The 21,362-nt window shown below is 35.1% G+C and overlaps 2 protein-coding genes and 1 long non-coding RNA gene across 7 annotated transcripts in view; 1 reads left to right on the forward strand and 2 right to left on the reverse strand.

Moving 5' to 3' along the window:
* The window catches only part of CFAP69 (cilia and flagella associated protein 69), a 70,770-nt gene extending 70,373 nt beyond the window's left edge, over positions 1-397 (reverse strand). For both annotated transcript variants that reach the window (XM_077128621.1, XM_077128107.1), the window contains exon 1: positions 1-397. In XM_077128621.1, the coding sequence (XP_076984736.1) occupies positions 1-120 (120 nt within the window). In that variant the 5' untranslated portion in view covers positions 121-397.
* On the forward strand, positions 339-19,422 carry LOC143659331 (uncharacterized). 4 transcript variants are annotated; one of them, XR_013163671.1, is made up of 7 exons: positions 339-500; positions 2,065-2,282; positions 6,818-6,853; positions 7,330-7,422; positions 8,590-8,666; positions 16,186-16,235; positions 18,559-19,422. It is a non-coding gene; the product is annotated as an uncharacterized LOC143659331 (long non-coding RNA). The 4 variants fall into 4 exon arrangements; XR_013163591.1 differs by having other exon boundaries at positions 2,065-2,272; XR_013163876.1 differs by lacking the exon at positions 7,330-7,422.
* Positions 5,135-21,362, reverse strand: part of STEAP2 (STEAP2 metalloreductase) — a 23,450-nt gene continuing 7,222 nt past the window's right edge. The window contains exons 2-5 of the mRNA XM_077131378.1: positions 18,313-18,837; positions 15,044-15,571; positions 12,470-12,634; positions 5,135-10,260 (exon numbers count right to left, since the gene is read on the reverse strand). Coding sequence (XP_076987493.1) covers positions 9,973-10,260; positions 12,470-12,634; positions 15,044-15,571; positions 18,313-18,804 — 1,473 coding nt within the window. The 5' untranslated portion in view covers positions 18,805-18,837 and the 3' untranslated portion in view covers positions 5,135-9,972. The remainder of the gene's footprint in view (positions 10,261-12,469; positions 12,635-15,043; positions 15,572-18,312; positions 18,838-21,362) is intronic.

The following is a 21,362-nucleotide window of genomic DNA, read 5'->3' on the forward strand; positions in this document are numbered from 1 at the left end:
CTGCGCGACTTCGTCCTCCGTCACTGCCCCGATCACCGGGATGGGGTGAGAGTTGCTGGACCTGTGCTTGCCGTACGGTTCCTGGGCCTCCGCGGTCGCCGCGGCCTCAACGGCAGACATGGTAGATGGAGGCGGGGCGGCGGAGGGGGGCGTCCTTCGTTCCTACACCGTGCCTGCAGCCACAATACTCAAAAAGACCTCGCCGCCCAGAAAGGAAGGCAGTCTGTGAACTACTGTATTCACGGAGGGCTACAGAGTTCTAGCCGTGGCCTTAGCAACTGTGAGTACGCTCGCATCGCACAGCCCCAGCGAAACCGCGGACTTCGGCGCTAGCCAGGAAGCGGGTTGTTAACACAAGCTGGTGCGTTGCTAGGTGCCGGGCGGAGGCGGAGGAGCCGGCTCCTACGGAAGCCCCGGGACCCAAACTACCCAAAGCCTAATATCTTCACGCTCAGGACTGGCTGAATTTGCACCAGAGAGCGGCGGGAGAAGAGACTTCTGTACATAGGGGTTGGGGGGTGGGTGGTGTCTTAAGGCTCTGAGTATGCTTCAGTCTTGGTGGCTTATGTTGGGTCTTCCCAAAACAGGCCTCTGTGAGTGGAGAAATGATGAATGGATGTGGGATGCTAGTGTGTTACATGGTTAGTATTTGAAGCTGAGTAGTTGACCTCATTCCTGAGAAGTGATCAGTTGCCTAAATTTCTCGGCCTTTTACTTCTACTATAGTTTAGTGGGCCCAACTGGACAGTTCAAAAAATAAATAAGGGAGTGAACCCAACCTCAATAAGCTCGAGTCAGATCTGATTTGAATCTACAGCAACTTTTACTTAACTTCTGGAATCCCATTTTTTTCTGTAAAAAGTACTGTTGAGAGAATTAGATGAGATGATTGCTTGTAAAGTGGCCCTTGGCACATAATAACCTCACGGTAAATAGTCAAATTTGCCACTATCTTTACTGTGTTATCTATCCATTGTATGCTGAGTAGTAATATAAAAAGGGTCAAGACTTTAATGAAAGGCTTCTTATGATTATTATCAGTATAATAATCACTCCAAACACCCTGAGTGTGAAAACATATATAATCTTTTTGATTGTTTTCTGCCCTCATCTTGCTATACTTCTCTGTAGCATTTCACACTATTGATCTGCTTCGCTTCTTGAAACTCCCCTGAGTAGGCTTTAGTATTCTTGTTTTCTTTTATCTCTACAGCTTCTCCTTGGTGTCTTTGTAGCTACTTTCAGACCCTACACCTAGAGGTGGGTTCAGAAGGTCTAAAGGTAGAATGCACAGGGTGTGTGTTGTTAACAGGTATTGTTAACAAAATCTTAACTTCTGTTGCACAATCTGAGTATCCCACATCAAAAGGGGACTGAAACTACTTGGCTAAACACGGTGGAATCCTGTGAGAATGGCACCTGAAACCAAGATGATTTATTTGTCCTTCATGTGGTCATTCTGGTATCTCAGGATGAGGAAAGATGAAGAGGTGGTACTGCAAAGAAAATTTTTCCACTTAAAGTAGAGCTTGCTTAGCAGATCAACTGGTTATTGCATTTCATTATAATAGGCTGAAGCTGATAAAGGTCCACAAATGTGGAACCCTGAACCCTGGAAAGTCAGACCTCACTGGACCTAACTTGTAGATATTTTCCTGACCAATGAACAGCAAGACTCATTTTAACCAACTGTGTACAGACATATATATATATGTATATATATACTCATTTTATCCTATCTAGAGAGTTAGTTTTCAATGTTTAATTAGCATAACCACCATGACCCACATTCTGCCATTTACAAACTTCTAAATTTTTCCTCTCAGTGAATTTTCTTCATAGGATGAGTTCCCCTGCCTGCCATACTAAGAGATTCAGCTTTGTAATTCTTTGGGGGGTGGGAGGCGTGGGTGGGTGGGTGAGGGGATGGGCAGGCACCAGGAATGGAACTTGGGTCTCCAGTATGGCAGGTGAGAACTCGGGCTGCTGAGCCACTGTGGCCCGCCCCAGCTTTCTAATTTTTTTAAAAGTCTAATGGTCAGTATTTGTTTTATTCCTTCACAGGTGACCAATGAAGAGGATGGTAGCCTTCAAACCCCTCACACTCAACCATTCTGAGTGACTTACTTGCAGTTTTCTTAAGTAGGCCAAGCTTCCACCTGCATTACCATTGCATATTGTGAAAGAAAGACTTGTACCGGACAATTTGAAACAAGAGGACTTTGTTTAAAGTTATATGCAATAATGAGAAGAGAGAGACCAGAATGCAATAGTGTGTGTGGGTAAGGGTGTGGGTGTGGGATGGTGTGGAGATTAGATACTCACAATAGGGGAGAGAGAAAGCGATCTGAACTCTAAGGAAGCTGAGGGCCGGGGAGATTTTAAGGACTGGGATGAGCTAATGCATGAGTACTGGATAATGAGGTCAAGTAGTTGGCAATGCCAGTTACATGTTGTCTCTAGAGTTTACTGTGGAAGCCAGGTGGACCATGTCCTATCTGGATTCTGTAAGGGTCAAGGGCCTAGAGTTGGGAAGAAGCCTGTTATAATTCAGTCAAGAAGGTAAGGCTGCCTTGGTTTTTGTTTAGTAGTCACCACATACTTAATGGTATTTACTGGTTCACCGGTATAACCTCTTCCTATAAAAGCAAGGAAAGTCACTTATATTTGCCCCCAAAGCCTTCAGCATAGTATCTGGGGCAGTGATTCTCAAACCTTAGTGTGCACCAGAGGCATCTGGAGAGACAGTTAAAACACAGGCCCCTAGGTCCACCTCCTGAGCTTCTGCTGGCAGGGGATGAGGAATGGAGGGAGCTACAGGGCAGAACAGGACAGACTCAAAATGTTTGAATTTTTAGCAAGTTTCCCGGTGATGCTAATGCTGCTAGTCTGGGGTCCATACTTGGGAACCCCTGGTCTAGATCATACTAGGTACTCAAAAATATTCATTAAGGAATTCTATAATTATAAACTAATTCTTTATTTGATTTGAAGTCAAGTAAAGTATTCCGTAAGTTTCCCAGAGAAAGGTAAACACTTTAAGTCTTTGCCACACCAAACGGGGTCCTTAGGCATCACCACGGGCTTGTTAGCAATATAGACTCTGGCTCCATGGTGGACCAAATGAATCAGAATCTCCATCTTAACAAGATCCCTAGTGATTAGAATGCACATGAAAATTTGAGAAGCATTGCTTTAGTGTGAGTATGTTTTAATTATTATTTTGTTTTGGAGTAGTTTTAATCTCCATAAAACTGGCTTTAGCTAAGTATTCCCTCTGTGAATTTTCCAAGTCCTTTGTTTCCTTATTTATAATACTACTGGGTTATTTATTTGTTTTTCTTCTTGGTACCAAGAAGCTTGCACCAAGCTTAAGCTTTTTAGAAGCTTTAACTATTTAAATTTGGTATCTAGATTCAATTTTCACCATTATTCATAGATACTTCTTTGACCTAGATCTTTGAAGGCTGTTAAGTTAATCACCCAGGAGACATTTTTATGACAACAAAACATGAAGGGTGAAAGGATGAAATGACTACAGGCATGACAAATTATTTCAACTAAAAGATAAATTAATAGTGGAGAAATATATGAGAAATGAGTTCCATCTAGAGAATTAAAATATTTCAATCTGATAATTTAATATCTATTATAATTATAAATGGCAGTTTCTTAAAGATTAAGTAGAAGTTTTTTAAAATATGTTGACTTACGATTTTTATTTTTAAAAGTGACAAAGAAAGCTAAATATATTTTTAAAAAGAAGAAATGTAAATAAATAGTGTGGTTCTGCTTCAGAATTTTTTCTGGAACTTATATGCATATTGACAATTTAGCAACGTTTAGTAAAATTGCAATTATTTATTAGTATGAATTAAGTTCATTTCTAATAAGTATTTTAGATTATTTCAGTTTCTGTTTGAAGATCCCACTACTAAAATTATTGTCCAAACTTGGGTTCCCTAGAGCCTGCGATAAATAGACACTTGCTATCACTTTATTGGGGAGTACTATCCCAGGGAAACCAAGTGAGGGAAAATGGAAGTAAGGTTGCTGAAGAGGGAGCACAAATATAGGTGTTATTAAGCTGGCAATAGTTTTGGAACAGTTCAGTTAATTGCTCAGTCTTGTAGGATACTTTCATGGAAGAATTATGAATTATTGCTCTGTGTCCATCTGAGAGAAAGGAATTTATCCACCAGATGTCTCTTATACTGTACTTCCTTGGTCAATATTTATCCCTCAAATAAGGTTGTCAGATTTAGCAAAAAAAAAAAAAAAGTCCTATGCAGTATTTGTTACATATTTATAGTAAAAAAGGTATTCATTGATTGTCTGCAATTCAATATATATATATATATATATATATATATATACGTATTTTTTTTTGCAATTCAAATTTAATTGGGTGTCCTTTACCTTATCTGGCAACCCCACTTTCAGGACCCTGAGACCCTCGCATTTCCAGGTTGCATTACTCTGTTTTTCCCAGAGCCTCTATGTGTCCTGTGCACAAGCAGAAGTTCGGTTTCTCCCCATGAACTCAGAGCACAGGATGTCTCGATATGTAGTAGTGTGGCAAGGCAGCAACTTAACTCTAGGACCTTAGGGTGGCTATAGGCAATTAGCCAGGAGGCAAGGAGAGAGGAAGAGGCAGTGGTGAAAAGGGCATGGGAAGTAGATGGAGGAAGTAGGCATGGCTGCATGCATATGGGGTGATAACATTATTTTCTGTAAAAATGAGTCAACATTCCTTATATTGCTTTAGTATCTAGTATGGTCCATTCAGTGCTAGTCACTGGGGGGTATAGTGGTGAATAATGTACAGATCCTGCTATCAGAGTTTATGGTCAAGTTTGAATATTGTGAATCCTGATTTAAAGATGCTTAATGAACATTAGTGAAATGAAATAATATTAAGAATACCACCTATTAAGTGGAGGTTTTTCTAAATGACTACTTTGGTTAAAACAAACACAATTTACATTGTATTGCTTTCTGGATGCTTCCATAAGAAACAGCAGGAAAAATATTAGATGGTCTCTAGCAAATACTGGAATTATTATTTGTTAAGAAGAAAAATCCATTTGTATGCAACGTTTCAAAAAAGAAGTTAAACCATTATATAGTACTTTTTATTTAGATGTTTATATCTATGGCAGGTCTATGAGAGTGATATAAAAATGTGGCATGTAATTTGATATTGTGTTTTGGAGATTACAGAGTTTTAGCAAATATCAGTTACACAGTTATAAAGAAAATAATACTTTCCAAGCAGACACAAAATATCTTACAAAAGATCAAGGCAATAAAATGAGTATAATTAACAGTGGAAAATTCATTTTGATGTGAATTACAAATTATCCTTTAAAAGCTTTTAAAGGTAAAAAGTATTGCAGTCTAATTTATTCAAACAGTCTAGTTTATTCAATCAGGACAAAGAAAGGAAGATCAGAAGGGATCAGTTTTGACTTCATATAACAACAAAACCCAAATTAACAATGTGTTTACACTCTTTATTTGTCCCTCAAGAAAAAACAGTAGCAAAGAACTTTCTAGTCTCCAATTTACCCTCCACTGGGTGTGGCAGTGGTCCTTCTAGCATGGTTGCCAGAGGTCACCATATCCACATTCCCCACAGCAAGATGGAGGAAGACCATAAAGAGCACATGCTTCTTTCCTTTAAGGAGACTTTCAGGGAGTCACACATACTTCCTTTATATCTCAATGGCCAACACTCAGTCACATGGATACATTACAGCTGGGGAATGGAAGATACAGCAGCTTTTAAAAAGACAGGGCAAATAGACATCATGGGACAACTTTCGATCACTATTCAGGCTGGAAGTCTACAAAGCTATGAAGGACTTCTAAAGAAAATCCTAGTAAATAAAAAAAAAAATACTTCCTCGAAACTGGCAATTTGGGAATCATAAAAACGCACCTGCTTCTCTGATTTAATCTAGTCCATCTATCCACTAGGAGAATCCATAGTCAACCCTAATTTTTTATGACTGCACAATGGGAACTCAATGATTTGAAAAGTTAAAAAAATCTCAGCATAGGTTAGGCTGAACTAAACATTTTTGGTATCATATGCAGATTCTTTGCATCCTAAGCATTTTATAATTTTCTTAATTTAAAAATATGAAGAACCTACTTATTCCTGTAAAATTCACTGTTTGGAGGTTTAAACAGATTGTGTTTCTACTTAAATTATTACAGTTTCATTTAAAGCTAATTATATATATTAAAAATATACCAGAATTTTCTTACTGACTTATGAACTATTGAGGATGGAGCATCACATTTTCATGAAGATGCATCATAAATATAAGTCTTAACACTGCATTCAGTTATGTTATACTATGTGTAGCACTGCTCTAAGTCAAGAATTCATAAAATAAGTTCAACACAACATTGTAGGCTGTTTAAATACTTAGCTCAAAAGCAGGGATATTATAGACTGACACAAGCATAATTAGCTTAGTGTTTATAGGATTCCTAAGGAAATATTTATGAATTATAGTTATGGTACTCTATTTTAAAATCAGATAAGAAACTCTAAATTTCATAATTAAACCTCCTTTTTTGGGAAAAACACTGTTTAGAACTTATGGAATAGTTTAATGGCAAAAGGCAATGAAAAAGAATCAAGTTTTTCTCATATAAGAGATAAACAATAAAAAACTTGGCTATGATATAGTCTTGAAACTTTTGTACAAATAACATTCATAACTTGACAGTAATATAAGTATGAACATAACTCAAATTACCATTATTAAGAGAAGTAATTTTTTTTTTTTTGCTTGGGCAGGCTCAGGGAATCGAACCCGGGTCTCCAGCACAGCAGGTGAGAATTCTGCCACTGAGTTACTGCTGCCCGCCCAAGAGAATTAATTTTGAAAGTAAAATTCCTAATCAAGTCGGGGTCATTCTAATTTATAAGAAATCAATGAAGTAATTTAAAGCTGGGGCTTATTAGTCAATTCTTTGGGTAGCACAAAATAATTATCTCTCATAAATACCTATAAATATAATTTGTTCATACTATTAAATATTTCAAAATTTAAATGAAAATTTCACATGTAGACAATCTGGGCTAAATTTCCAGAAAATTGTGTTTCAAAAAATATATGGTAGCATTAATATATTCATATTTAAACATGATTTAAATGTTCCTAAAAAAGGAGACATAGAAAATCTGCACACAAAAGCTAAGTAGCACGTTACAGTTCATGGTCATTATCATCCTAGGAAGAAATTACTTGATTTTTTTTGCATAGGATTAAGACTGGGTATATTTTCTACATTCTTATATTTTCTCAGGGGCACTTCTCAAAATTCAGGTCAAGAAATAAATCCCTGCTGCTCTAAGGATGAGCACATCTAACAACGACAGAATTCAGTCCTACTTCAGAGGTCAGAAGAATGATTCAGAAAAATGTTTATGAAATAAAATAATTACTATGAAAAAATAAACATACAAAATAGTAAAATAGAACAAGTAAAAGTCAATTATTTCTGCATTTTTAGAAAGGCTTTTAAACATTTAGAATTATAATGGATATATTATGTTTATTCTAAAACTTCTATATTTCCATCTTTGTATGAAAGAAGATATTACCATTTGAAACAATAGTTTCATATTTTATACATTTTCATAAAAGGTTATTTTTTTCATATTTTCAAAGGCCCCATTTAAGTGCAACAATAATAACCTTATCTATATTATTGGCTACTTAATATATACATGCAACAATATACTTCAATAGTCATCTAACTTTTAAAAAACTTTCATTGTATGTTCACATTAAATGGTTAAAATGTTCACATTAAATGGTTAAAGCATGGCCCTAAAAGAGTGAAATTTAAGGAACAAGAAAGTATTGAAATGATGTTATTTTCATTAGTCCACTATAACAGTATATTTATAGGTGTTTACCCTAAAATTATCACCCAACTGAATTCCTATTAAGAACTGGCAAGCAGTTATCAAGAGTGGAAGGAAGTATATAACTAAAATAAAACAGAAAGCTTCAATTAAGGTAGTAGATATTAGAATTCATCAAGTAAAGAGAACATCAGAGAAGTGTGAGTGATTTGCCAAACTGACAAAATGCAGTTAGTGGGAAAAGCAGCTTCCACTCTACGTAAAATCCTGTTCTTTTGGCAGCTGAATTCAGTAGTAGTACCTCAGTGGGTAAGTACAGAAATGTTACAATATCAGGAACAGGATTGCATATAATTTTATCTTGTCTGCAGCTTTCTATTTTAATAAGCAAAAAGCAAATGGGAAAAAATATAGGGCATTCTAAACAAGGTTTGAACAAAATGCAATTTAAATGTGAAATGTCTATGTTGAAAATTTTTATGAATAATTCACATGATTACATGTCCCTAGGTAGATTTATAATTAACTATTATCCTAATAACCTTCATGCTTGCAAATTGCTCCCTAATGAATGGTTGTATAGGCAGGCGGACATTTTAGAAAGAGAAAAGTTGAAGACCAGACCTATAGGGACTTTCTTTTAATATTCTATAGGACGTCAGCAATCCCTTAACCCTGCTATGGTCCTCTCACAGCACAGGAAGTCATCACTGCTCAGAGAGGCTCCTGGACTGTCATAGGTCTCCAGGCTCATGTCCCAGGTCAGATCAGGGTAAGTAAATAAGCTTATCCCACAAGCAATAACATCATGACTCTAATAGTCTATATTATCTTTGGATACATACAATTCTTTCTAAAGAATGTCGATGACTATACAAAAGAGGAGCATCTAGATTGGCATCATCAACATATCGCACAGGGATGAAGTAAGGGCAGTAGACACTCCCTGGGGTTAAAAGCATAGCCTCTGGAATCTGACTGCCTCGATTTGAACACTGGCTCTGCCACTTACTAACTGCATGACCTTGGGCAAATTGCTTACTTTAGTTTCCTTATATATAAAATGAAGATAATAACTACCGACTTCATGGAATTGTTTTGTTAAATGGGAAATATGAGTAAAGTGCTCAGAGCAGTGCCTATCTGGCACCTTATAAACTGTCAATGAACATCAGTAAAAGCCCATTCCAGAATGGAGATTGGTTAAGGTACAGCAACATAGTTTGGTTTACAAATAGCTACTTTTGTTTTAACTTGACACAGTCTCACTAATTAGGAACAGTAAGAGTCCCAGGATTGATACTGTCTTAATTTTGGAAGCAGAATATTAAGGAATCCTCTCCCTGATCAACATATTAGTGTGCAAATGAACCTTTTGTAACAAAAAGAATAAAATCTTTCATGAGGTGTATATTATCAGTATTTAATGTCTCCAATGCATTTTAACTATAATTTCAGGTTTAATTTGTCTTCATAATTTGCATTTGTTCTCATAATCACACATGTTCATACATTTAGCTACAGTCTCCAAATCCTACTTTATCTGAGAAATAGAGAATGTTACTACACACCCTTATCTAGATGATAATGAAATGTGCCCTTTTAAAAATAATATGTGATTATATTTTTTAAGTTGTATAAGAATTAAAACATTACTTAAGCTTCAGAATAAAACACAGATCCATTGAATTATATTAAAAGCTTAAAATTCTGCTGGTTTGCAAAGTATTTTTAATATTATGAAATATGTCTATATTATTAACTATAAATATTTTAGTCTGATTATAAATGTAGTTTTGATAAAATAACAATAGTGTTACAGTTGTGCAAAACAAAACAAAAAATACATAAATTTCAACAATATATTTGACTCTAAAAGTTCATATCAGCCAAAAATGACAACTGTGAAAATTAATTCTCAGAAAATTCTATGACTAATTTGGTTGAGACCTCATTTAACAGGTTTCAACCTACAGTGATTATGACAGCACACACAAATTTCTGAGCATAGAAAGAGGAAATTATAAAAATAATGGCATAAGTAGAACATTATATGGTTTCAGGGACACCATTTATCATCACATTACTGTAACCCTCTCTGGTGAGAGATGAGGAATAGTTCCTCCAATACCTTCTTCTAGAAATTGGCTCTTTTCCCAGCCCTTTTTAATTCTTTTTAGCTTTCGGCTTATACATGGAAGGAGTAAAATGATCTTACCCAGGATTACAACTGAGGGCAAAACAAGAGCAAGAACAAAGTTTGGTGGTGTATAAAACCTGTAGTACTCTTCTTCAAAAGCTCGTTTCCATCCATAAATTAAAACATGGAAAGTACTTATAAGCAGAGCAACATATCCCAGCGTAGACTTGGGGTGGAGGAGAAGGAAGAAGAAATCAATTACTCAAACGCACAAATTTACCCATTCAGATATAGCATGTTTATATTCTGATAAAACTATTCTGTCTTAAATTATTGAGCTACTCTGTGTTCTCTACCAAATTAAACCATTTTAACATGTATTTATTTACTTATATATTTACATGCACACTTTATTTTATTTTGTTCTCTACCAAATTAAACTATTTTAACATATTCATTTACTTATATATATTATTATGTAAATATATATGTATACTTATATATTTACATGCACACTTTATTTTACACAGCTATTCTATGTAAAATATTCTGATTATTTCACTTATATCAAGAACCTTTTTCTCATGTCATTATAAATATTCTAAAAACATGATTTTAATGCTGTTTAATAGTCTACTGAATGAATGTGCTATAATTTATTTAACCCTTTCTTCTTGTTGAATTCTTAGTCTGTTACCAACTTTTCTCAACTATAAATAATGCCACTTTAAACCTTTTTCTATATTTCAGCTTATTTCCTTAGGAATGATTTCTAATAGTGGTATTAGTGATCAGAACACATATCTTTTCTTTAAGGGTGCTGACACATACTGGTAAATTGCTCTTTAGAGTAATATTCACATTTCCACCATTTGCATTTATTTATAATACAATTAAATGAAGAATATTGTCATGGTTTTTTATATATATATAAAACTAATATATATATATATTAATTGTTAGGTAAAGATAAAACTATATATATACACACCTATATATAGTGTTCACATTTCCACCATTTGCATTTATTTATAATAAAATTAAATGCTGAAGAATATTTTCATAGTTTTATATATATACAAATATGTGTATGTGTGTATGTATATATATATTAGTTGTTAGGTAAAGATAAAACCCCTATGGTATTAACGTGATATAAACATCAATTTAAATATTTGGCTCTGTTAATAATATTAAATTTTGTGATCATTAGAGTGCTTCAGTTAGGAAGTTTATAGGTTAAAATCTAAAGGGTCAGCATGCTTGGGTTCCCCAAATGAGTATGTTTAGGATTGACTATTTGGAGAAATTGTCTGCTACATAAAATGTAATATTACATCAGTATAATGATGTAATGTCTAACTTGATTGGGAAAAGGGTGAGCTCTCCCTTCTAGCAAGCAAAATCTTTGTGTTTGCAGTTACTCATCTCAATTTAAAATGATAATTTGCACTGTTTTTGCAGCTTTTATCAGAGGGTGTGATTTCTTTTCAGGTGTGATTAAACTAGCAGTTGGGAAAATATTCATATTCTCTTTCCTTCAAAAAGGGAAAATGAATTTAGACAGGGTATTTCCTTAATTTGAATGAGATTTTTACATGCTCATAAAAGAAAAAAAAAAGCTCCAGTAGACAGGCCGAGAAACAAAGAAAACTTAGAGCACCACCAAAAGACAGGCATCTATGGTGCTTCAAACTATTTGGATACAACCAATACAGATTTTATGATAATATAGGTGGGGTCTATGTTTGGTTATATATTTTAAAAATAGGCAGATTTATTATATAGATACTACTGGAGAAGGAGAACGTTTAACTTATTAGAGAACACAATAGTGATTTGAAATTCTATTATAGAAACTCAACACGTGTGTACAACTGATATACTAAATACATAGACTAAAATGATTCATAAAACCAGCCATCATCATACTCTATTAATCTAGTTTGTCATCGCTTGTGTTTGTGTGTGTATGTGTGTACACCCATACAAAAATTTCTTCTAAAATACTGGCTGATCTTTCATCTTGAATTCAAATTAATGAGATTTTTCTGGAAAAATTAAGATGATTCAAAATATAAAATAATTTCTCATTCATTTGGCTAAAAAGTAAATTGACCTTTGGCATTAAGTTTTATCTAAGCTAGCCTCTCCCACATTATCATTTTTTAATCTTTATTTTTAAATAACCTTTCTCCCTAACTTCGTAGGCAGTGCTTTCAAAGCCTTCCATATGCTCATCCAGGTCTTTCAGTTATTGAACCACACTGGCCTATGGTGGCCTCCAGCAATCTTTGTTCCCCAAGATGGCTATATAAACATCATCTCCCAAAGGCACTCTTTTAATAAGGAACATTATATACTTGGGAACATATTTAAAATTCAACTTAACAATTAAATTCTATTTCACCCAACCCCTCACCAAACACACTTACTTGAATAAAACTGAATTCCCTCCAGTTTAAAGCATTGCTAACGGAAGGGATAGAGGTGACTGCCAGTAGGGAAAGTAAGCCAAGGCTCATTATGCCAAAGGAGATATACATTTCAATTCTCCAAACTTCTTCCTCGTTCCAAGAGTTTTCAATATTTGCATGAACCTGCCAAGAAAGCATATGTGAATTTCCCTTATATGGTAGAACATTAACTGATCCAACAGAGTTTACTCTTAGCATAAGAAGAATCAGGTTATATATGGACACACTTAAGTTATATTAATAGAGTTCAACAAATTTTTGTGGAGAACTTATTACTGGATGGTAAGGGAAGGGGAAGAGAGAATTAGCCAAAAAGATGACCAAGACTCTATCCTTCTGAGTATATGTGAAAAGAGAGTGGTAAATAGATGTTATCACATTTGTAATACATCATGGATTACATGGCTCTGGAGTCCCAAGACCATGAGATGGCAACTGATTGGTTCCAGGTGACACAGTAGAAGGTTAAGCCATTAGACTCAGTTTGGAGGTACTTTTAGAAGTTGGTTTACATCTGGATGAATATTTTTGATACATTTTGGCCTTAGTTCAACTTAGAATGTACGCAGAGAATTTCTAAATTATTTCTGTATCTTTCTCCCCCAAATGCAGAATATTTATCTCTTTCTTCATACCCCCTCTTCTACCAGGAAGCTTAGAGTTCCCTGAGATCAAAGCCCTACAAAGCTCCAGTATTTATCAACTTGAATTGCCCACTGATACACTTTTCCACTTGGCCAACAGCCTCATTCATACAGTTTTTTTCCAAATGCCTCTCCCTGTCATTGACAATGCATATACAGAGTAAGTCATACTTGACTAACTGAATTTGTGCACAGGGACTACTTTTAGAATTGTCCATTTATATACAAACAGTATTATCAAGACTAAAGTTTTGATTTAAGTGAGTATCTATTCATGGAAAACAGAGCCTCTAAAAATACCAGCTTAACTTTGCTCAGTTACAGGGAAGCAAACATACTTAAAAAGAAAAAAAAAAGAACTACTTCTAAGCCATTTAAAGCAACCATACTATCACCTTGAAGGAAGCTACAGAACTCCACACCATGGAAAAAAGCTCTTACCATCTTCTTGTTTGATCTCTATAAACAATATAGAATAGCAATATACCCCTATACCCAGAGACTACAACCTGGAGTCTTTGGCTGCCTTCCTAGTTCATTCATTCATTAAACATATATATTAAATGTCTACTATAGGCCAGGCACTGTTCTAGTCCTTAGGCATAGATGAGTGAACAAAATGGACAGAGACCCTCTTCTCTCATGGAACTTAAATTCTGACAGTAGAAGCCAAACAACAAACAATAAATATAATAAACACAGAAGTATATTAGAAGGTGGTAAATGCCATTGAAAAGAGAAAAAGTAGAGTAGGGCAAGAGGGCTGGGAGTACTACAGTTAGGGTGGACGCAGGCAGTGGACTTTAACAGATGTCCAGGGTAGCCCTCATTAAGGAGGTGAGTTCTAAGCAATGACTTGAAGATAAAGGAATTGGTAAAGCAGATATCAGAGGTTTAGTATCCAGTTAAGATAAGTGGTCACTTTGGAGAGAGAATGGCTTAAAGGACATAGATCTATTTATTTTTTCAAATACTTTAGGCTTCATTATTCAAACAAGCTTAACTACTAGAGGCTACATACTTGGACCCCAAAGCCTAGGCTAGGAGTCCAAGTATGGACCCCTAGCTGTAAAATGCAAATGCTTCACTTTTGTTTTGGTACAGTGCTCTGGGCTCTCACTGAGAAATGCTGCAAGGAAGAGCTTAAAAGGAAGCCCCTTGCTTTACATTTGCTGAGTGGGAATTATTGAAGAAAATCATAGTTTACTACATCATTCAAGACCCTTCCATGAAGTTCTCTTCCTGAGATTTTCTTGAAGAACTAAATGCTAAGAAAGCTTTCCTTCACCTGAGGAAGTAGCATCTTTTCTGCTTTTGGATAACAATAACCCTGTAGCTAACAGTGTTTCCTTTTTTATTCTATCAGAAATTTCAAAGCCAAAAGAGAAGTTCTATAGACACCCATTTCCAGCAGAGATGCATTCTGCTTTTTTTTTTTCCTATTATTCAAATAATTCCTTGATTTCCTATTTTGCTTTATATTGTCACTGGATCTAATTTAATTGAACCAAATTACATTATCCTTTTGGGGAAAATGGCCGACATAAAAGTTAAAGTAATTAACTATTCAATGCTGAGGCAATCATCACAATCCTAAAATCAAAAAAAAAGAAAAGAAAAAAGGAAAGACCCACTATTACAATTCTCTGCTTTTATTCTGCAAAGAGGGTGTTGGTAGCGGCTTTTTCTTAATGATTATAAATTAGCCACATAATTCTTATGCAGAAACATTGTTTAAAGGACAATTCCTTCCCCTCCCTAAATAGATCAAAAGAAATTTTCCATGACCAGATGTGTAAATTTTACACTATTTTAAATCTTACATTTTACAAATTATACCAATGAATTTTTTTACTAGAGTCGGAAAAATAGCAAGAATGTTCTGTACCTGTTGATAAGCCATGTTGAGAAACAAGTATCTCTCTGACCTTCTCATTGGTAAGCAGAGGCTGTAGGCAACATGGACGGCAGCGAAGAAAAAACTTAGTAATCCAAGCTGTTTTCTACACTGTAACCACGTCTCCAACCAAGGTGGAAATCTCCTATACTTGGTGCCATAATAAAGCTGATAAGCAGCTGCCAGGAGACCTGCTAGATATACTAGGGACAACAAAGTAATGGCAACTATGGGCAAGGTTTTATTTACAATCTCAATAGGAATCTTGTAAAAGTCACTCTGCTGGTTTCTTGCATATGGATGTATCACATCTCTGACAAAGGAATAAAGGAAGAAAAATGTGGCCAGGCTTATGGCTACTACCACTGGCCCTCTCCAGAGAGTAAATAATCTCAGGGGTAAATTTTCAATCTCTCTGGCTGATGATAATGATCCCAGGTCAATGGGAATGAAATTCAACTGACGAGCAAGTTCAATAACCTGTTGTCGAGCCTGCATGTTGTTGCTGCATATATAAACCTGCAGAAAAAAACCAAACAGACTCATCAATACTACTGTTGTTTATAAACCTGATTAACAGCATGCTCCACTAAATTATGGAATGTTACTTGTGATGATATTTGAATGAGGGAAATTATTAAAGTTTTAAGGAGTTAAAGCATTTGATAATTTGTTAAATGATAGTATTAACCTACCTATAAATAGGTTAATTATTGTCATAAACAAAATTCAGAGAAATCCAGCTAGAATCTGGGTTCAGGGAGTCCTCAAAGGAAGGCAGGAGGAGAGAAAGGGGCATTTTCCTAGTGGTTCAGGAGCAATGGCATGCAAGATAAAGCCTCCCCCCTAACCTTGTAGGCTGTGTTGAGTCCAAGTTGCTGCCCCTCTCCCCCCACCCTCCACTCCCTGCTCACCCCCATTCTCATACCCTCAGCTCTCTAACTCCCACTGGGAACGGGACTGACTCCCTCAGCTTTCATGGGGATGGTGGTGATTCTGCTTAGCAGAGTTATTGCAGGCACAGCCTTTATAGATACATAACATAAAGAATATAAGTAGAGATTTTGAATGGTGACATTTGTTATTAAAACCTTTAAATTACATCATGACGCTGAACTACATTTCTCTTTAAGCTTAGAAACCACGTCTCCAAGTGACTCTGAAAAACCATGGATAATCTCAGGTATATTGTCTCATTGATTAGCATTGAAATTCTTTTATCTTTAAATGATTATATACCTGGTGAGAAAAAAGATCAAATGATAAGGCCTTCTTATTTTAAACAATAAAGTAAGTACCATTTTCTAAGACTAAGTTTTACCTCTATAGGAATATTAATGACATTTTGGTTAGGGGTGAGACTGGGCTTTTAAACTAATAAAGCCTCTCAGATATCAATAATGTTGAGATTTCAACAAATATTTGTTGAGAACCAAGTTCACTGCTGGAGTGAGCCACTATGACAAATAGTTAGGTGATCTTAGGGGTTGAAAAATATTGCTATAAAGTCTCCAAGTAATGTTTGGGGAAAACAAATTCCTAAATATATCATTGAGGATGTTTATATAAGTGCTCGGAAGTAGGTCAGAAATATTTGCATGCTAAACCTATTTACATACTGGTGGCTCTAGAGAGCTCTTTGGATTGTTAAATTTGTCATTCATCTGGCCGAATGAAACATTGTGAACTATCCTATATATTATTATGTAGGATATAAATATTATAATACAAATGTAACATTTTTCTATTAAATGAAATGTTCATGAATGTAAAAAATGGAGGCTTTTTTTATACCAAAAAAAAAAAAGGAAAAGCATTCAAAATTAATTTATTACATTTGTGGCTGTGGTGGAGTTAACATTTAAAAAAGTCATTTAGAAAAATTTAGAAATATCTATAAATTATAAAGTTTTGTAATAAACCTAAAAGTATAAATCAAACATTCAAAATAAGGCATGGGGACTATGAAACACAAATGAAACAATTTCTGTAACCCATATGGAAGTTAATCACTGTTCCACTTTTTATTTTTTTTAAAAAATTAAAATAATTGCTAATATGGGTTAAGGAATAAATTCATGTACATCTCACAGGTCTTGGCTTTAATTTGCCCTGTCTGTACTCGTTGCTATACATAGGTAGATATGTAAAAAAGAAAAAGGATTCGGACATACTCTCCTGGATTAGGTATTCTTTTACTACTAGTCCTCCAAATTAAAAACTTGACAGTGTATTACCAAAAACAAACAAACAAACAAAAAAACCTTAACAGTTTATGGTATCATGACTCTGATATACAGCACACAGTGCTACAGTACTTACATTTATTCTTTAAGGCATTTAATCAACTGTCTTTAGGACAAAAATAAAAAAAAACATTGTGTTTAATCATAATGACATAACCACACCCTTAAAAGATTTTTCAGGTGCTCTATTTCTTTTATGTGTTTACTTATAAAGGCTCTCATTCCACAAAACCATTGACAGGGCTCCCCTTCTCCTTTTCAAGTTGAACGAGATAAAGTACTATCCAAAAACCTGTATGCTGAAAGAGAACTTAAATGCAATTTCTGCCTCTTCCTTTCCCACACAGATTTAAATCAATGCTTAAACGAAAACAACTGTATCATTTAAGATTCTATGAGTATTTTATATATGTAAAATAAAAAGGCACTTCTAAAGCACTCTTCTTGAGGAACATACTAAATACTTTCATACAGAGACGTAATGTTGTTTTATTAAATAGCTGTAAGGAAGGAAGTAAACGGGGAAGGAAAAAGAAAGAAGAAAGGAAAGAGAAAATGAGGGAGGAAAAGAAAAAGACACGTTTGTTATTGTTTCCATTGTTGAGGAAGCAAGGAGAGATTCAATGTCATGGGTCACATTATTCATTTGCCAAACGTACCTTTTCTTTAATTAACTGGTTTTGACTGGAAAGTCCGAGGTAACTTCTCAACTTTACACATCATTTTGGAAAGAGAAATATGCCCTTACAAGGTTAGAACATTAATATTCAGTGCTCATACTTAGTTTTTTTATTTCTTTTTTTTTTCACATGGGCAGGCACCAGGAATCGAACCTAGGTCTTTGGCATGGCAGGCGAGAACTCTGCCACTGAGCCACCATCCGTCCGCCCTCATATTTAGTTTTAAAATGATAATTGGAGGATGTGAGAATTTCATTTTTAAACATCTGATATTTGTTTTACTGTTTAACTACAAAATACCAGTTAAATAAGAATAAAATTAAAAAATACATACCTGCCGACTGGCATCCTTAGGTCCTAACTGAAGTGCCCAAGCTGAGACAACATTAAATCCTTTGACAACCAAGGAATCCGGGAATAATGAAGCCAAATATTCAGCATTGGATTCTGGGTATTGGTTTATCTTCATGTTATTGCTAACGTCAATCAGGATTTTACCGATAAGCAGATGTCTCAGGTCCCACAGGGAAGTGTAATGTTCTCTATGTATAGCAACAAATATTATGTTTGTTTTTGTTAGAGCATCTTCATGATGAGTGACATCGACCACATGAGGAAAAAATTCAGAAGCAAACTTCGGATTTCTGCTTCCTATCACCACATGATAGCCACATCTAATAAGTCTGATGGTCAGTGATTTGGCAAAATCCCCGCTTCCAATTACACCTACAGTGACCTTCTTTGCATCTTTGATACCATTTATGCCATTAGGCAAAAAAGTCTCACTAAGGCTCTTAGGGCTTCCCATCATAGAGATTGATTCCATGATCCAGACTCTTCCAAGATCACAAGTAGTGTCCTAGGGGAGAGAAAGTTAAATGTTCATCAGTTACCTACTACCAAATATTGAAACACTTCCAGACTTTAAAATAATGTCCCTCATTTCTAGAGATAAAATAATTTGGCAAGCTGTATAAAGTGGAATATAGCAAGGCACAATTTGTAAGCTACAATGGAAAAATTAACTGTCACAATGTGATGTGCTCAAGGGGACTTCTCAAATTTTAATGTGCACAGCAGTCACCTGAGAATTTTGTTGAAAATGGAGATTCTGAAGGTCTCAAGTGAGCCCAAGATTTCACATTTTTAACAACCCCCTGGGTTATGAGATGCTTCTGGTCTATGGATCCCTCTTTGAACAGCAAAGCACTAGATTACAAAAGGAGAAAGTGAAGTTTTCACCCAGAACTTTTTAAAACACAGTTCTAACAAGCCTGATTACCCAGCTTCTCAGCAGATCCAAGGGAGCAATCAGAAAAGTGCCACTGGAAGCAGAGAAGAGGATCATGAGCCAATGTGATAACTCACAAGACAACAGGAGACAGAAAAACTAAAACTAAAACCTTCTAGAGTCATTTGTGCTAGAGAAAAACTGTCCTATATACTTCAGTAGCTAATAAAGTTAAATCATTTTTTAAGAAAAATAAGTCTCAAATATACCAAAGGATTAATTAAATGTAGACTTCTATCCTTTACCCTCCATACTATAACTTATTGACAAAGATGGCTTTCATCTGGAAAGGGAAAAGGGAAACAATCATGTATGTGTGGTCTTAAATTAGATAGTACTTATGAAATCTCTTTCTCCTCCCTGTACTCATTGGCTCCACACAGTATAATGAAGTTATTCTTCCTGGAAAAATTTGTCAATTTATTTTCTCTTTAAGTGACTAAAATATGAAATTTTCATATTTGTAATAATTTACTATGAATCAGTCTGGCTGCTGGGTCTGAATGAAAATCACTCTTCCATTTTACCCTCATTCACAGGTTCTTTAATGCTAACAGCAGATGTGGACTATTTCAGGGGATTTAAAGAATTTTACAGGTGCCGGTTAAATATTTTTAAAAACATGTTTGTGCATTTTTATGAAATGAAATTTGAAACAATTGGAGCCAAGAAAATTTTACTTCTTTACCCGAGGAAAGGGTCACATTCAATGACTTACCAAGACATCAGTAAATTAATCTTTAGAAAGATACTAATAGTAGTAATTAAGTTAATATTCAGTACATATTATGTGTCACTTCTGTTCTATGCTTTACATATTATCAATTGATTGGATCCCCACAGCAAACCTATGATATAGGGGCTAATATTATCATCCCCATTTTACAGATGAGGAAACTGAGACATGCACACAATAATTAACTTTCCTAATGTCCTAGGAAACTGTAAATGGGAGAGCCAGGATTAGAACCCAGGAAGTCAAGCTATAGTATGTATCATTTGGGTGCAAATAAGGAACTTAAGAAAGAATTTTGTAGGTTATGGCAGAGGGTAGGGGAGGAAGTGGGAGAGTTATGGCTGTATTTATATTAGTCCATATTCCTTCTCTGGCTGTTTCATTACTCCTCGGCATTACCTCATGATATGACCTATCTCAGAACCTGGGAAAGGAGAAAACACACTATGTTTGGATCTATTACACATGTCTCACTTCACAAGACACCTTTCAAGAGAGAAGGGCTGTGATGATCTGTTTTTCCCTTGAATGTCCCCAAGTACCCAGAAGGCCAGGCTGGGCATCAGAGGCACCACAGCCACACTCAACAAAACGGTCAGCATCCCTTGGGAAATATCTTTGGCTATCTTGGGAATCAGGAACAGTTAAAGAAAGAGAAGTCATTAAATCAATGCTCATTTCATTTGAAAATTAAGGGTGAAGTAACTAATTTACCTATCCTAACTGTACACATTATCTAAGGGAGAACAGTTACAAGACTCAACACACAGGAACCTACTAAGTCTCCTCTATCTCAGGCTTGAATCCTTTTGAGTAACTATTGTAGCATTTTCTCAAATCCTAGAATTGTAAAATTTTTAAATGTAAGAATCATGATGAGCAAAGCCTTTTCAAACAAATAAAAAGGAAACTAAACTAAATGAGTTTTCTTATTTTACAAAGAAAGTTCAAACCTCTTCAGTAAATCAGAATGTAAAACAGGTAAAAATATAACAGGCCCTGATAACTGTCACCTGGTGTCTCTCATTATGCAGTGTATTTATACCTGCTAATAGTGACTCTACTGTAACATGTTTGGGCCTTTTTCATTTATTTCTAATGGCAAGTTCTGACAGAACCCTTTATGTGGCTACTAACAGAAGCTGGCTCTTTCATTATAAGTGAGACTCTTTCATTATAGTTTTAAGGAATGTAAAAGCATCCATGAAAGAAAAAAAAAACTTTTTTAATGGGTCTGAGAGATATTATTTATTTGTATATTGCTGAAGGCATCTAATAATGTTTGTGTGCTAGTTCAGAGAGTTTTCTTATAAACTATCATCATATTAATTTTCAAATAGCTGTGGAATGCATAGTA

This window comes from Tamandua tetradactyla, chromosome 1 (genome assembly GCF_023851605.1).
Source record: "Tamandua tetradactyla isolate mTamTet1 chromosome 1, mTamTet1.pri, whole genome shotgun sequence".
Lineage (NCBI taxonomy): Eukaryota > Metazoa > Chordata > Mammalia > Pilosa > Myrmecophagidae > Tamandua > Tamandua tetradactyla.